General features: G+C 45.5%; 1 protein-coding gene across 1 annotated transcript in view; it reads right to left on the bottom strand.

Annotated features, from left to right (window-relative positions):
- gigyf2 (GRB10 interacting GYF protein 2) overlaps positions 1 to 16,314 on the bottom strand; it is a 36,488-nt gene that overhangs the window by 6,170 nt on the left and 14,004 nt on the right. The window contains exons 14-24 of the mRNA XM_039003879.1: positions 10,888 to 11,032; positions 10,389 to 10,555; positions 9,824 to 10,050; positions 9,178 to 9,311; positions 8,897 to 8,997; positions 8,358 to 8,519; positions 7,980 to 8,132; positions 4,608 to 4,853; positions 4,183 to 4,314; positions 3,658 to 3,903; positions 2,721 to 2,950 (exon numbers count right to left, since the gene is read on the bottom strand). Of these exons, the coding sequence (XP_038859807.1) occupies positions 2,721 to 2,950; positions 3,658 to 3,903; positions 4,183 to 4,314; positions 4,608 to 4,853; positions 7,980 to 8,132; positions 8,358 to 8,519; positions 8,897 to 8,997; positions 9,178 to 9,311; positions 9,824 to 10,050; positions 10,389 to 10,555; positions 10,888 to 11,032 (1,943 nt within the window). The remainder of the gene's footprint in view (positions 1 to 2,720; positions 2,951 to 3,657; positions 3,904 to 4,182; positions 4,315 to 4,607; positions 4,854 to 7,979; positions 8,133 to 8,357; positions 8,520 to 8,896; positions 8,998 to 9,177; positions 9,312 to 9,823; positions 10,051 to 10,388; positions 10,556 to 10,887; positions 11,033 to 16,314) is intronic.

Genomic DNA, 16,314 nt, shown 5'->3' on the forward strand with positions numbered 1-16,314 from the left:
AGACCAAACTGTTCGGACGCTACAGACAGAAGTTGGCAGATTGGCTGTACCGACTTCAAACGAGTCCCAAGACGCTTGTGGGGGTCGTAGAGCAAGTGTCATACACTGTTACCCCAGGAAATCTTAAGTCTCATTAAATACAGCCGGGAGGAACTATTGGATATAAGAACGCTAACTTACCAACATTACGACCAGGAATATGACTTTCCCGAAGCGGATCCTCTGTTTGGTCCACCACCCAGGATAATGGGTCGGATCCCAGCAGGCGACCCAAAACAACGGTGCCGCAGAAAGGGCAGACGAAGCGGTCTTCTGGTCAGGCTCCGTAGACGGGCACATCGCCCACCGCTCACGAGTATACTACTAGCCAACGTCCAGTCTCTTGACAACAAGATAGATGAAATCCGAGCAAGGGTTGCCTTCCAGAGAGACAGAGATTGTAGCATTCTCTGTTTCACGGAAACATGGCTCACTCAGGATACATTATCAAAGTCGGTACAGCCACCTGTTTTCTTCTCGCATCGCGCCGACAAACAAAAATCTCTCTGGTATAAGAAGAATGGCGGGGGTGTATGCCTTATGATTAACCAGTCGTGGTGTGATCATAACAACATACAGGAACTCAAGACCTTTTGTTCACCTGACCTAGAATTCCTTACAATCAAATGTCGACCGCATTATCTACCAAGAGAATTCAATTCGATTATAATCACAGTCGTGTACATCCCCCCAAAGCAGACACCTCGACGGCCCTGAAAGCACTTCATTGGACTCTATGTAAACTGGACACCACATATCCCGAGGCTGAATTTATTGTAGCTGGGGATTTTAACAAGGCTAATCTGAAAACAAGGCTCCCTAAATTTTATCAGCATATCGAATGTGCGACCCGGGCTGGGAAATTCTGGATCATTGTTAGTCTAACTTCCGCAACGCATACAACGCCATCCCTCGCCCTCCTTTCGGCAAATCTGACCACGACTCCATTTTGTTGCTCCCTGCCTATAGACAGAAACTAAAACAGGAAACACCCGTGCTCAGGTCTGTTCAACGCTGGTCCGACAAATCTGATTCCACGCTTCAAGATTGCTTCAATCACATGGACTGGGATATGTTCCGGGCAGCCTCAGACAACATTGACGTGTACGCTGATTTGGTGAGCGAGTTTATTAGCAAGTGCATCGGTGATGTTGTACCAACAGGGACTATTAAAACCTTACCCAACCAGAAACCGTGGATTGATGGCAGCATTCGCTCAAAACTGAAAGCGTGAACAATTGCTTTTAAATCAGGGAAGGCGACCGGAAACATGACAGAATACAAACACTGTAGCTATTCCCTCCGCAAGGCAATCAAACAAGGTAAGCGTCAGTAAAGAGACAAAGTAGAGTCGCAATTCAACAGCTCAGACACGAGAGGAATGTGGCAAGGTCTACAGTCAATCACGGACTACAAAAAGAAAACCAACCCCGTCGCGGACCACGATGTCTTGCTCCCAGACAAACTAAACTAATTCGCTCGCTTTGAGGACAATACAGTGCCACCGACACGGTCCGCTACCAAAAGCTGCGGGCTCTCCTTCACCGCAGCCAACGTGAGTAAAACATTTAAAGGTGTTAACCCTCGCACGGCTGCTGGCCCAGACGGCATCCCTAGCCGCGTCCTCAGAGCATGTGCAGACCAGCTGGCTGGTGTGTTTACGGACATATTCAATAAATCCCTATCCCAGTCTGCTGTCCCCACATGCTTAAAGATGTCCACCATTGTTGCTGTACCCAAGAAAGCGAAGGTAACTGAACTAAATGACTATTGCCCCGTAGCACTCACTTCCGTCATCATGAAGTGCTTTGAGAGACTAGTTAAGGATCACACCCTACCCGATACCCTAGACCCACTCCAATTTGCTTACCGCCCCAATAGGTCCACAGACAACGCAATCACACTGCACACTGCCCTAAGCGTCTGCACAACGCATCACCGGGGGCAAACTACCTGCCCTCCAAGACACCTACACCACCCGATGTCACAGGAAGGCCAAAAAGATCAAGGACAACAACCACCCGAGCCACTGCCTGTTCACCCTGCTATCATCCAGAAGGCGAGGTCAGTACAGGTGCATCAAAGCTGGGACCGAGAGACTGAAAAACAGCTTCAATCTCAAGGCCATCAGACTGTTAAACAGCCATCACTAACATTTGAGTGGCTGCTGCCAACATACTGAATCAAATCTCTAGCCACTTTAATAATTAAAAATTGGATGTAATAAATGTATCACTAGTCACTTTAAACAATGCCACTTTATATAAGGTCTACATACCCTACATTCCCCATCTCATATGTATATACTGTATTCTATATCATCTACTGCATCTTGCCTACGCCGTTCGGCCATCGCTCATCCATATATTTATATGTACATACTCTTATTCATTCCTTTACACTTGTGTGTATAAGGTAGTTGTTGTGAAACTGTTAGATTAATTGTTAGATATTACTGCATGGTCGGAACTAGAAGCACAAGCATTTCGCTACACTCGCATCTGCTAACCATGTGTATGGGACTAATAAAATTTGATTTGACTAAGTGGAAAATAGGCGTCTCCCCTTAATACCTCAAACGTAAAAAATAGCCATGTGGTAGAGAATTGTCCTGACCTTTCGAGTAAAGCAGCCAAAATAGACAAGCAGGTGTGAGCTGTAAAACTGTCCTGAGGTTGTACCTGAGGTTGGCGTTGGCCTTGTTGTTCTTCTGAGCGTTGGGCTTCCTGGTGGGGGGTGGGGCCTGTGGCGGGGGCTGGGCCGCCTCCTTCACCGCCTCGTCCCAGAAGCCCATGTTGGAGTTTGTGCTGTCGCCCCAGATGCTGCTGCTTTCCCCGCCCCAGTTAGGAGCCCCTCCGCCCATGCTGCTGGTGGCCACCGAGCCCCACACTGAGGAACTCAGAGCAGTGGTCTGGGGGAAAAGAGATCCATGTACAAAGCCATGTCATCGTGGAATGCTCTGCTACTAGAGGTTAAAAAACAGATTAAAAAAACATCTGGCATCAGAGTGCCTATCCTCTATTGAAAGATCTAATTTAACTGTACTGTATATAAGAATATGAAGTGTGTAAATAGTATTTCTGTTGTCTTTCCTATATATAACTTATTTTACTTTCATTATTTTATTTTGAATGTAATATCTTATGTTGTTCTTGTCTTTTACTGTGTTTGTCATGTATTTGTACGTTTTATGTGGTCCTCAGGAAGAGTAGCTGCTGTATGTACAGTAGCTAATGGGGATCCTAATAAACTTAACTAAAGTAAACCAGTGTCATTACGGCAAATAATGAAGGGATGTTTTCCAACAGAGTAGTCTGATTTAGAGCAGTGTTTGCCCGACCTCTTCTCCAGGGCCCCCCAGATGTTCAATGTATTTGATTTATTCCAGCCCTAGAACACCTGATTCAGCTTGTCAACTAATCATCAAAGACCTTGATTAGATGAATCAGGTGTGCTAATCTTTGAAACATCTGGGGGTCCTCAAAGAAAGGTTTGAGAAACACCGTTTTAGACACCACTATCAACACATAGTCAAATAAATGACATGGAAGACCTACCCAGAATGAATGCAGACGAATTAAATGAATGAACGAAATAACAAACCAACGAGTGACTCACAGCTCTGTTCTGGGCGCGGTTCTGCTGGGTGACGGTGGGGTGACTGGGCTGCTGGCTCCCACCCCCCTGCTCCTTCCTCTGCTTCACCTGCTGGGCCTCCTCCCTCTGGATCTCCAGCAGGGACTTGGTGGCGGCCGGCTGCTTGGCCACGCTGCCCCAACCAGAGAGCTTGGCCTGAGGCTGCAGGGCCTCCTGCAGGGCCTGCTGCTGCTGGAGCTTTAGGAGCTCTGCTTGCTGGCGCCGCTGCTGCATGGAGGGAGGGGAGAGGGAGAGTGAGATCTACTGCGCTCCTTATAAACATAGCAGGAAAACAAGTTTGGTGATTGACAGGTGATTGAGGTGAGAAAAACTAAAGGTAAAGTTGGGTTGAGAAGGATTTTTAACAATTTAGAGCCTTTTGAAACAATAGATATCTAGTGAAATTGTATTATGCTATCCAAAATGCTGTTAAGCATTGTCCAGATTGGTAGCACTATACTGCAGTGCCTCCGTATCCCTCTACGAACTCAGCCCCTATGCTCACACCTCTTCTCGTGCTTGTCGTTCCCTCTCCTCCTCCACTTTCTGGATCTCAGCAAGCGACAAGGCGTTCTGGGACTGGGAGATGGCTGCTGCCGTGACTGCTGACTGCTGGCCCCACTTAGAGGACGACGGCAGCTACGAGACAGGGAAAAGGGAAAAGGAGCAAAGGTAGTCTGGTAACCAGTACATTTTTCATGCTAAATTACAGGTACCTTAAAACACAGTATTCAGTGATGTTCTGACTTCAAAGTTACTTTGGTAGTTATATATGGTGTGTAGTTTATAAGGTACCTTCACCTGGGCTAGTGTAGTGGTAGGTGTGTATAGTGTGTGCATACTAAGTATGTTACCCTTACCTGTGCTAGTTGTTGCTGATGCTGCAGTGTAAGGTGTATTTTGTGTTGTGTTAGTGTTATAATATTAGTCACCTTCATCTGGGCTAGCTGTTGCTGCTGCTGTTGCAGCTGTAGTCGGCGGAGCGCCTCCTGCTGCTGTTGCCTCTGTCTGGCTAGCTCCTGCTGCCTCGCCGCCTCCTGCTCCCTCCTCTTCGCTTCCTCCTGCTGTTGCCGTGCCAACGCCACCGCGGCCGCCACCGCCTCCTCCTCCAGCCGCTTCTCCTCCTCGCACCTCCTCAGGGCCTCCAGCTCCTCCTGCATCCGGCACTCCTCCTCCTGCTTCCGGCGCTCCTCCTCCCGGCGCTCCTCCTCCTGCTGCTTCCGGCGCTCCTCCTCCTGCTGCTTCCGGCGCTCCTCCTCCTGCTTCCGGCGCTCCTCCTCCTGCTTCCGGCGCTCCTCCTCCTGGGGAGAAATGTGGTTGTTAGAACATGGTCAACTTCAGTATTAACATTATGTAGCAATATGCCTTTTAGCCTTAGCAGTATTCACAAAGCAACTAAGAGTAGGAGTACTCATCTAGGATCAGGTCCCCCATGACCATATTACTTTAAAGGAAAAAAAATCCCCATGACTGAAACTTAAGTCGATCTCCCCTTTCATGCTTTTAGGGAACAATAATAATTTTGTACATGCATTAAACTGCAAATGTAACCAATTCCAGTCCCCTTGCTTAGGGAGTACAGATTCCGATGTAGAAGTACAGAGAAACTCAGTTCCGGTAACTTTAAAAAATGTACATTCTACTCCAAAATGAATATAATTTTAGATGGTCAGAATAAATGTTTCACTCTCATGTTGTGAAGAGCCATAGGATGCGTCTCGAGAGGAATATTTATCTGGGCTATACCCGGCCTCGTCTCAGGCTGGTAAGTTGGTGGTTGAAGGTATCCCTCTAGTGGGGGCTATCCTTTGGCAAAGTGGGTGGGGTTATATCCTGCCTGTTTGGCCCTGTCCGGAGGTATCATCGGATGGGGCCACAGTGTCTCCTGACCCCTCCTGTCTCAGCCTCCAGTATTTATGCTGCAGTAGTTTATGTGTCGGGGGGCTAGGGTCAGTCTGTTATATCTGTAGTACTTCTCCTGTCTTATCCAGTGTCCTGTGTGAATTTAAGTATGCTCTCTCTCTCTCTCTCTCTCTCTTTCTTTCTCTCTCTCTCTCTCTCTCGGAGGACCTGAGCCCTAGTACCATGCCTCAGGACTACCTGGCACGATGACTCCTTGTTGTCCCCAGTCCACCTGGCCGTGCTGCTTCTCCAGTTTCAACTGTTCTGCCTGCGGCTATGGAACCCTGACCTGTTCACCGGACGTGCTACCTGTCCCAGACCTGCTGTTTTCAACTCTCTAGAGACAGCAGGAGCGGTAGAGATACTCTTCATGATCGGCTATGAAAAGCCAACTGACATTTACTCCTGAGGTGCTGACCTGTTGCACCCTTGACAACTACTGTGATTATTATTATTTGACCATGCTGGTCATTTATGAACATTTGAACATCTTGGCCATGTTCTGTTATAATCTCCACCCGGCACAGCCAGAAGAGGACTGGCCACCCCTCATAGCCTGGTTCCTCTCTAGGTTTCTTCCTAGGTTTTGGCCTTTCAAGGAGTTTTTCCTAGCCACCATGCTTCTACACCTGCATTGCTTGCTGTTTGGGGTTTTAGGCTGGGTTTCTGTATAGCACTTTGAGATATCAGCTGATGTAAGAAGGGCTATATAAATACATTTGATTTGAGGTAAATATTTTACAATGGGGTTGTCTGTCTGTTTTAACATTACATGGCAAAAACAGTATAACTGTAAATAAAGTTACATCCTGAGTGATAAAGTACAGGATTTAAATTACTTTGCCAGCAGCAACAGTAGGCTACACACTGCTGTTTAAGTTGAGCGTCGCAGTTTAATTCACTTCTTCTAAACATCGGAGTGTCAGCAACAATCATGCACGTCAGTTCAGTGCACACAGCGTTGAGAGAAAATACAACCTTTGAGAATACATTTATTTAAGAATGTATTTCGTAGAACAGACATGCTTCTGTTTTAAGGCTTTCAGCATGCTTCACAGCTGAAACCGTTCAGTAGAGTTCATATATACACCACCGTTCAGAAGTTTGGGGTCACTTAGAAAGACATTTTTTATCCATTAAAATAACATAAAATTGATCAGAAATACAGTGTACACATTGTTAATGTTGTAAATGACTATTGTAGCTGGAAACGGCCCATTATCTTTGCGCTGTTCTGTGAAGGGAGTAGTACACAGCATTTAAGAGCTCTTCAGTTTCTTGGCAATTTCTCACAACTAATAGCCTTCATTTCTCAGAACAAGAATAGACTGACGAGTTTCAGAAGAAAGTTCTTTGTTTCTGGCCATTTTGAGCCTGTAACCGAACCAACAAATGCTGATACTCAACTAATCTAAAGAAGGCCAGTTTTATTGCTTCTTTTAATCATCATAACAGTTTTCAGCTATGCTAACATAACTGCAAAAGGGTTTAATGATCAATTAGCCTTTTAAAATGATAAACTTGGATTAGCTAACACAACGTGCCATTGGAACACAGGAGTGATGGTTGCTGATAATGGGCCTCTGTACGCCCATGTAGATATTCCATTAAAAATCAGCCGTTTCCAGCTACAATAGTCATTTACAATGTCTACACTGTATTTCTGATCAATTTGATGTTATTTTAAATGGACAAAAATGTGTTTTCTTTCAAAAACAAGGACATTTCTAAGTGACCCCAAACTTTTGAACGGTAGTGTACATTATAACGACATTTAGTGACGCTTTTGTTCGTTTTGGACTTCGGTGAGTTTTCCCCACCGGTTGTTAAAGGCACAAAACATTTTTTCTGGAGGCAAGCTGAAGTTCGGAGCCGAAGTCTACGCCCCTTCATCGGTGATTGGTCAACAGTAGGGATTCTTCAGTAAAGTCTTTGTTGTCATTCAACGAGACGCGACTCGTGCTAAATACTGCACCAAACACCTTAGTCTGGCAATTTTACATCTAACTAAGATCTCTTCGGCAAAAACGGCAAAATTAATGACATATCTTGAGTTACCTTCGATTCATTATGACTATTTTGAGGAAGTGTATTCTGCCAACGGCGTCCCATAATGGACAAACAGTACTATTGCCGCTTTTTTCAAGCTACGGTCTTAAGGGAGTATGTGAGCAGAGTTCGGCTAGGGACCAGCCGAACTGAAGCATGCTGACGCCTTTTTAGACCATGTCATCTCCAAACCATTACTGCGGATCTACAATGATCTTGAAAATAACCGTCGCAGTGAGGGAGTACTTTTACACGTGATCTAAAAATGAAAACTAATCCTAGATCAGCACTCCTACTTTGAGACGCTTCATGATTATGGGCCCTGATACTGTCTTTATTCTGAAGCCCAGTACCTGTTTATGGAGAAACTCTTCCCTTTGCTTCCGCTCTTCCTCCTCCCTCCTCCTTTCCTCCAGTCTGCGGAGGGCCTCCTCCTGTGCCTGCCGTTCCTCTTCCTCCTTCTGTCTGCGCTGTGCCTCCTGCTCCCGCTGCCTCAACTCCTCCTCCTGTGTATAGTAAAAATCCATCAAATGCATTGCATTAAACAGAAAACAAGGCCTATTTCTAGGAATTGACCGGCTACTGGGTCAAACTTGCAACTCTAGGCAAACATGTACTGAACATCAACAAAGACTAGGTGTGGTGCAGCTGAAATTCATAACGTTTCATACCAACTTCTCTAAAGCATGGTATTATGACCGTCTTATTTCAGCAGCACCACCCCCCCTAACCTGTTTATGACGTGATAGCTCCTCCTCCAGGCGTTTGCGTTCCGCCTCCTGTCGGGCCCGTAACGCTTCCTCCAGTCTTTTCCTCTCCTTCTCCTCCTCTTCCCTCTTGGCCCTCAGCTCAGCCTCACGCCGCTCCATCTCCAGTAGATGAGGAGGAGAGACCTTCAAAAAGCAAATCACATTGTATCATTTTCATAGCATTGTTTAAAAAGTAGATTCAGCGAGATACTAATTAAAACAGCAATATCGGGCTGATTTCCCAACAACTAAGAGCGTTGAAATCGCAAGGCCAAACTTCACCGCTGTTTTGCTCCGGTAGTTAACACATTGTAGCCGAGGTGAGCTGATACTCTGTGTGACTGTGTGAGAGCAAAGGGTTGAGTCGCACTCATCTCAGTATGTGGTGCTGAATCTAGTCTAGCTTTTATAAAAAGTGTTTAAAATGTCCCAATTCCCCCCGCATTGAGCCCAACCCCTGAGCACTACGTCTAGATCTGAAACTAAGGATTGCGTAAGTATAGACAATACAGTGCGCTTACCTTAGCAGCCTTGCTCTTCTCCAGCTGTTGCATCTGTTCTATGGTGGGGGCCTGGGCCATGGAGTCTATGGGCAGATCCCACACACTGCTGCCCTCCCACGCTACACAGGACACAAAACAGACAGTCAGGCCAGATGGCCATTATAGATCATACGATTGAGGTTTCTCTTCTTTTTGTAAATTGAGGTTCAGATCCTCAAACTACCAAAAGCTCTATATGCTATAAAACATCAGCCAAAACAAATTCTGTGCAAGTTCCTGTGTTCTGGGTTGAGACGTACCACTTGGGGCAGGTTGCTGGATGTTTGGTGTGCAAGAGACCTGAGAGGTGGGGTGCTGCATTTCCCACACAGAACCCTGGGAGTCTGGTACAGACATGGACCGCGTCACCGGAGGTAAGAGATTCTCGGATGTTCTAGACAGGGAGACCGACACAGAAACAAGTTACATTACCAACATTAACATGATCGACATTGCATTATCTGTATGTGTGATGTCATCTTGAGGGGGGGTATTGAGGTATTGCTGTGTGTGGTGTGTGTGTGTGTGTGTGTGTGTGTTCTACAAAATGACGTTTCACTTAACTACAGATCTCGGATCAGTTTCCTCTCCCCCAATTCTAAACTTAACCATTAGTGGGGAAAATGCTATACTGACCCAAGATTAGTGTCTAGGGGCAACTTCACCCTACTCTGTGTTAATGTGTGCCTGACATGTTCTCGGACACTGGGATTACTGTAGGTGTGTGTGTGTGTGTGTGTGTGCTTACGTACAGTATGCCCCGCTGACCTCATCTTAAGGGCCGGGTACTGCAGTAGAGGTGTGTGTGTGCTTACGTACAGTATGCCCCGCTGACCTCATCTTAAGGGCCAGGTAGTGCAGTAGAAGGTGTGTGCGCACGGGTACGCTTACGTGTGTTCCGCTGACCTCATCTTGAGGGCCTGGTATTGCTGGAGGAGCAGGTTGATCTGCTGCTGCTGCTGCTGCTGCTGCTGGTGTGGTGCTGAGCTGAGGGCCTGGGCTTTCTGCTGGGCCAGGGCCTGGGCGTACTGCTGCCTCAACAGGTACTGGTACTGCAGCTGCTGCAGCTGGTACAGGTTGAGGGCAGTCAGCTCCTGCTGCAGTTTCAGACGCTCCTGGTCCCCAGCGTCACCCTGTGAACACAGACGGCGAGTTAGACATGGGGATCGGCAGGCGGACGACCACCTTGGATGCGTTCAACATGGCACAACGTTGTGGAGCGCAATACATGTACAGCTAACACGCCTCTGACTTGTAGAATAAATAATTGTAACATTCACAACATTTTCCTTCTGAAGTGCAGGCGGCCAACACAAACTTGCTTTGTCTTAACAATGAGTAGACTAAAGTGGTCGAGGGTGAGTACGAATAATTTTGAATTGCCTATGGAATTATCAAGATTATTTGACAATATTTAAAAGGAGGAGCGAATGCTAGAATGCTCGATGGAGCTCAGGTGTGTGATGGTTACCAGTAAGGGTGGCGGTGCTGGTCCAGGGGCGAAGGGGACCCTGCCCCACATTTTGATGATCTCCCCCAGGGGTTGGAAGACCTCGTCACAGCCTCTCTTCACCAGCAGGGTCATTGTGAAGTAGCCTGCCTGGAACCACTCTGTCATCTCCGGGTTACTGAACGGACCTGGAGAGGGGGAGATAATTACATTTGACAATGTCACTTTTACATGTGTCCATTAAAAAAAATATTTTAAAAAATTAAGTTGCTCTGAATCTGACTATTTGAAATTATATTCCTTGGCTGTACAACCCCTTCGAATCACAGATTAATAATTTACTTCAGAACAGGAAATACAGGTGTATGCACTCTGAGCAGTCCGTGCCATTGATAACAGATAAAGAGCCCAGTCTCTCTCCAGCAGTGGTGACTAGTTGAAATGATACTGGTTGCAGAGCACGCAGATTTCCATTCAAAGAAGCCCCCCCCCCTCCCTTCATTCTCTCCCTCTGTCTTACCCTGCATCTCTCCCTGGGGGTCTTTATAGAACCACTTCAGAGCAGCCTCGTGTGTGAGCGGCAGGCCAGCTGGTTTGGGTGCTGAGCTCTTGGCAGCCAGCCGGTCGTCACTGTCCTGTAGATACGCCACCATCTTCTCTGCTTCCTTCACAAGTAGAGAAAGTGAAAACAGGAAGTGAGAGAGATGGGGGTGAACGTAGACACCTTTATTGTACATTCAAGGGGTACAAGTAGAGCAGGGCTCGACATAATTAACACTTGTCCGGAACAAGTGAAACAAATTGTTGGACAAGTAGAATATAGATTTAAGTTATGTACACTGCTCAAAAAAATAAAGGGAACACTAAAATAACACATCCTAGGTCTGAATGAATGAAATATTCTTATTAAATACTTTCTTTACATAGTTGAATGTGCTGACAACAAAATCACACAAAAATGATCAATGGAAATCAAATTTATCAACCCATGGAGGTCTGGATTTGGAGTCACACTCAAAATTAAAGTGGAAAACCACACTACAGGCTGATCCAACTTTGATGTAATGTCCTTAAAACAAGTCAAAATGAGGCTCAGTAGTGTGTGTGGACTCCACGTGCATGTATGACCTCCCTACAACGCCTGGGCATGCTCCTGATGAAAGTGGCGGATGGTCTCCTGAGGGATCTCCTCCCAGACCTGGAATAAAGCATCCGCCAACTCCTGGACAGTCTGTGGTGCAACGTGGCGTTGGTGGATGGAGCGAGACATGATGTCCCAGATGTGCTCAATTGGATTCAGGTCTGGGGAACGGGCGGGCCAGTCCATAGCATCAATGCCTTCCTCTTGCAGGAACTGCTGACACACTCCAGCCACATGAGGTCTAGCATTGTCTTGCATTAGGAGGAACCCAGGGCCAACCGCACCAGCATATGGTCTCACAAGGGGTCTGAGGATCTCATCTCGGTACCTAATGGCAGTCAGGCTACCTCTGGCGAGCACATGGAGGGCTGTGCGGCCCCCAAAGAAATGCCACCCCACACCATGACTGACCCACCGCCAAATCGGTCATGCTGGAGGATGTTGCAGGCAGCAGAACGTTCTCCACGGCGTCTCCAGACTCTGTCACGTCTGTCACGTGCTCAGTGTGAACCTGCTTTCATCTGTGAAGAGCACAGGGCGCCAGTGGCGAATTTGCCAATCTTGGTGTTCTCTGGCAAATGCCAAACGTCCTGCACGGTGTTGGGCTGTAAGCACAACCCCCACCTGTGGACGTCGGGCCCTCATACCACCCTCATGGAGTCTGTTTCTGACCGTTTGAGCAGACACATGCACATTGTGGCCTGCTGGAGGTCATTTTGCAGGGCTCTGGCAGTGCTCCACCTGCTCCTCCTTGCACAAAGGCAGAGGTAGCGGTCCTGCTGCTGGGTTGTTGCCCTTCTACGGCCTCCTCCACGTCTCCTGATGTACTGGCCTGTCTCCTGGTAGCGCCTGCATGCTCTGGACACTACGCTGACAGACACAGCAAACCTTCTTGCCACAGCTCGCATTGATGTGCCATCCTGGATGAGCTGCACTACCTGAGCCACTTGTGTGGGTTGTAGACTCCGTCTCATGCTACCACTAGAGTGAAAGCACCGCCAGCATTCAAAAGTGACCAAAACATCAGCCAGGAAGCATAGGAACTGAGAAGTGGTCTGTGGTCACCACCTGCAGAACCACTCCTTTATTGGGGGTGTCTTGCTAATTGCCTATAATTTCCACCTTTTGTCTATTCCATTTGCACAACAGCATGTGAAATGTATTGTCAATCAGTGTTGCTTCCTAAGTGGACAGTTTGATTTCACAGAAGTGTGATTGACTTGGAGTTACATTGTGTTGTTTAAGTGTTCCCTTTATTTTTTTGAGCAGTGTCTATATATATATATAAATAAAACTACTTTGATCAGAGTTGTATCAAAAGGTGTCCTCCAAATGCAATGTGCTGTGCACTGTTCTCCCAATCTCTGCAGAGCGCATCAGAGTAGAATCATGTATTGTATCTACAGGCACCGCTTAGGCCAGAGAAAAAAAATATTGTAATGATGCTATTCTGTAGTCCAGGGGTATTCAACTGTTACCCTATGAGGTCTGGAACCTACTGATTTTCAGTTCTACCTGATAATTAATTGCACACACGCCACCTGGTGTCCCAGGTCTAACAATGGTGAACAATGAAAAAAATGCAGTGGAACTGGCTTCTAAATCCAGAGTGGAGATTGAGGGCTGTAGTCTATGTAATAGTTTAAAAACCAGATTAGATCCTGAAGATGTTAATGAGCTATTTTGTTTAATTATCACACGCACATATAGCCTAGTTTGAGCGGAACGTCAACTGTAGGGCGGCAAGAGAGTGCAACTCCTCATATAGCCGATTGCTGCGTGGAAAGCAATGTGTTCAAGTAAGTCCAGTCACTGCGCAACATTCCTAAATGCAATCTCGGGAAGAGTCCGCCATCACTTGAAAAGAACGGGATCCCAGCTTTCCAGTGCTGTATGATTTATTTCTCAACTCCAAATACTGAGCAATTGGCAGCGTTTCACAACTCAATGTCCGGCACATCGTCCATTCGCCATTCGACTGAATAAAGGGTAGGCCTATATCCACTGTAAAATTCACACAATTACACCATTTATAAATACAATTATTATTTTTTATTTTTTTATCACAATTTTATTAGTGTCAGTGGTATTTATTTTTAAGCACATTAAAAACTAGCAACAAGTTCATATTTAGTGTTTGATCAAGCTTAGGGGTTCCCAAACTTTTTCACTTGCGGCTCCCCTTCCAGCATGGGAACACTCCAGAGCACCCCCTGCGCGTGGGCCCACGCACCATGTCTATTTCTATGGTCACAGGCACTGTTCATGATACAAACTGTTAACACCCCTCTTGGTGGTGGAGAGAATTTTGCAGGGTTAAAGCTTATTTCCTGCAATTGTACCCATTTTGTCATGGGGTGCAAAGAAAATGTTGCCATTTTAAAGCACATTTTCTTGACATTCTATACATTTTGCCATGTCTAATATGATTTCATGTGATTTGAGTGACAAAAAAAGACAATATCTAAAACCTTAACGTTAGCTGATATGGGCTAGTTGATCTGGACATATCTGACAAGTTATAAATAGAAGTTTGTTGTCATAAGCACATCCTTAAAAACATAGGTGCTGGGATAATTAAGAACACTAGTATAGAACAAGGCCCGCACACTGTTAAAGCTCCTAATACACGGCTTTATTGACAACGTTTCGACCCGAAACGGATCTTCGTCAGGTCAAACAAACAAACTGTGCTTACATCCCGAAATACACACATTTCACCTCACATGACCATTACGCACATGACGCATGGTGGATGCAAAAACAATGTATATCTCCAATAATTTGATATCAATGAGATGGGCACATATAGTAGTGACAGAAATTAATATATATTTACAAAATGACCAAGTCAGAGACCTGGAAGGTTATAAACAGCTCTCAAAAGGTATGCAATGACTGACATGACAAGAGGAACTGATGATGCAGAACCCAATTTCGAATGTGATCGTAGAAAGCACAAGGTGCACAACTTTCAAGAGTAAGTTTAAAGCCAGACTGAGACCCCTCCTGGAGGGACGTGCCCCACGGTTAGGGGAACAGCGATGTAGCTAATGATTAGCCCATTGGGGTAAACAATGCAGAGGAGCAACACCATGCTTAAGCCATGTAGCCACTACGATGCATCAGGATACACGTGATAGGCTAATGCTTATTGCTAAAAGAGCACACCTGCAAGATAATATGGACCATGTATATAGACCCTAAATATATTACTTTCATCAATACAGTGCATTTGGAAAGTATTCAGACCCCTTCACTTATCCCACATTGTTACGTTAAAGGCATATTCTAAAATGGATTAAATAGTTTTTTCCCCCTCATCAATCTACACACAATACCCCATAAAGCAAAAACAGGTTTCTAACTTAAATATCACAATTACATAAGTATTCAGACCCTTTTTTCAGTACTTTGCTGAAGCACCTTTGGCAGCGATTACAGCCTCGAGTCTTATTGGGTATGACGCTACAAGCTTGGCACTAGAGCTCGCCCGATTAATCGGAATGGCCGATTAATTAGGGCCGATTTCAAGTTTTCATAACAATTGGAAATCGTTTTTTTAGGACACTGATTTGGCAGATTTATTTAAAAGAAAACATTTTTTACACCTTTATTTAACTAGGCAAGTCAGTTCATTAAGAACACATTCTTATTTTCAATGACGGCATAGGAACGGTGGGTTAACTGCCTTGTTCAGGCGCAGAACGACAGATTTTTACCTTGTCAGCTCAGGGATTCGTTTTTGCAACCTTCCGGTTACTAGTCCAATGCTCTAACCACCTGCCTTACATTGCAAACCACGAGGAGCCTGCGTGGCAGGCTGACTACCTGTTACGCGAGGGCAGCAAGAAGCCAAGGTAAGTTGCTAGCTAGCATTAAACTTATAAAAAACAATCAATCTTCACATAATCACTAGTTAACTACACATGGTTGATGATATTACTAGTTTATCTAGCGTGTCCTGCATTCCATATAATCAATGCGGTGCCTGTTAATTTCTCATCGAATCACAGCCTACTTCACCAAACGGGTGATGATTTAGCACTGTCGTTGCACCAAACCTAACCATAAACATCAATGCCTTTCTTTAAAATCGATACACAAGTACACATTTTTAAACCTGCATATTTAGTTAATATTGCCTGCTAACATGAATTTCTTATAACTAGGGAAATTGTGTCACTTCTCTTGCGTTCCGTGCAAGCAGTCAGGGTAAGTGCAGCAGTTTGGGCCGCCTGGCTCGTTGCGAACTGTGTGAAGTCCATTTATTCCTAACAAAGACCGTAATTAATTTGCCAGAATTGTACATAATTATGACATAACATTGAAGGTTGTACAATGTAACAGGAATATTTAGACTTTGGGATGCCACCCGTTAGATAAAATACGAAACAGTTCCGTATTTCACTGAAAGAATAAACGTTTTGTTTTCAAAATGATAGTTTCCGGATTTGACCATATTAATGATCAAAGGCTCGTATTTCTGTGTGTTATTATGTTATAATTAAGTCTATGATTTGATATTAGATAGAGCAGTCTGACTGAGCGATGGTAGGCAGCAGCAGACTCGTAAGCATTCATTCAAACAGCACTTTCGTGCGTTTGCCAGCAGCTCTTCGCAATGCTTCAAGCATTGAGCTGTTTATGACTTCAAGCCTATCAACTCCCGAGATTAGGCTGGTGTAACCGATGTGAAATGGCTAGCTAGTTAGCGGGGTGCGCGCTAATAGCATTTCAAACGTCACTCGCTCTGAGACTTGGAGTAGTTGTTCCCCCTTGCGGCTTTTGTGGAGCGATGGGAAA

The sequence above is a fragment of the Salvelinus namaycush genome, chromosome 11, assembly GCF_016432855.1.
Source record: "Salvelinus namaycush isolate Seneca chromosome 11, SaNama_1.0, whole genome shotgun sequence".
NCBI lineage: Eukaryota > Metazoa > Chordata > Actinopteri > Salmoniformes > Salmonidae > Salvelinus > Salvelinus namaycush.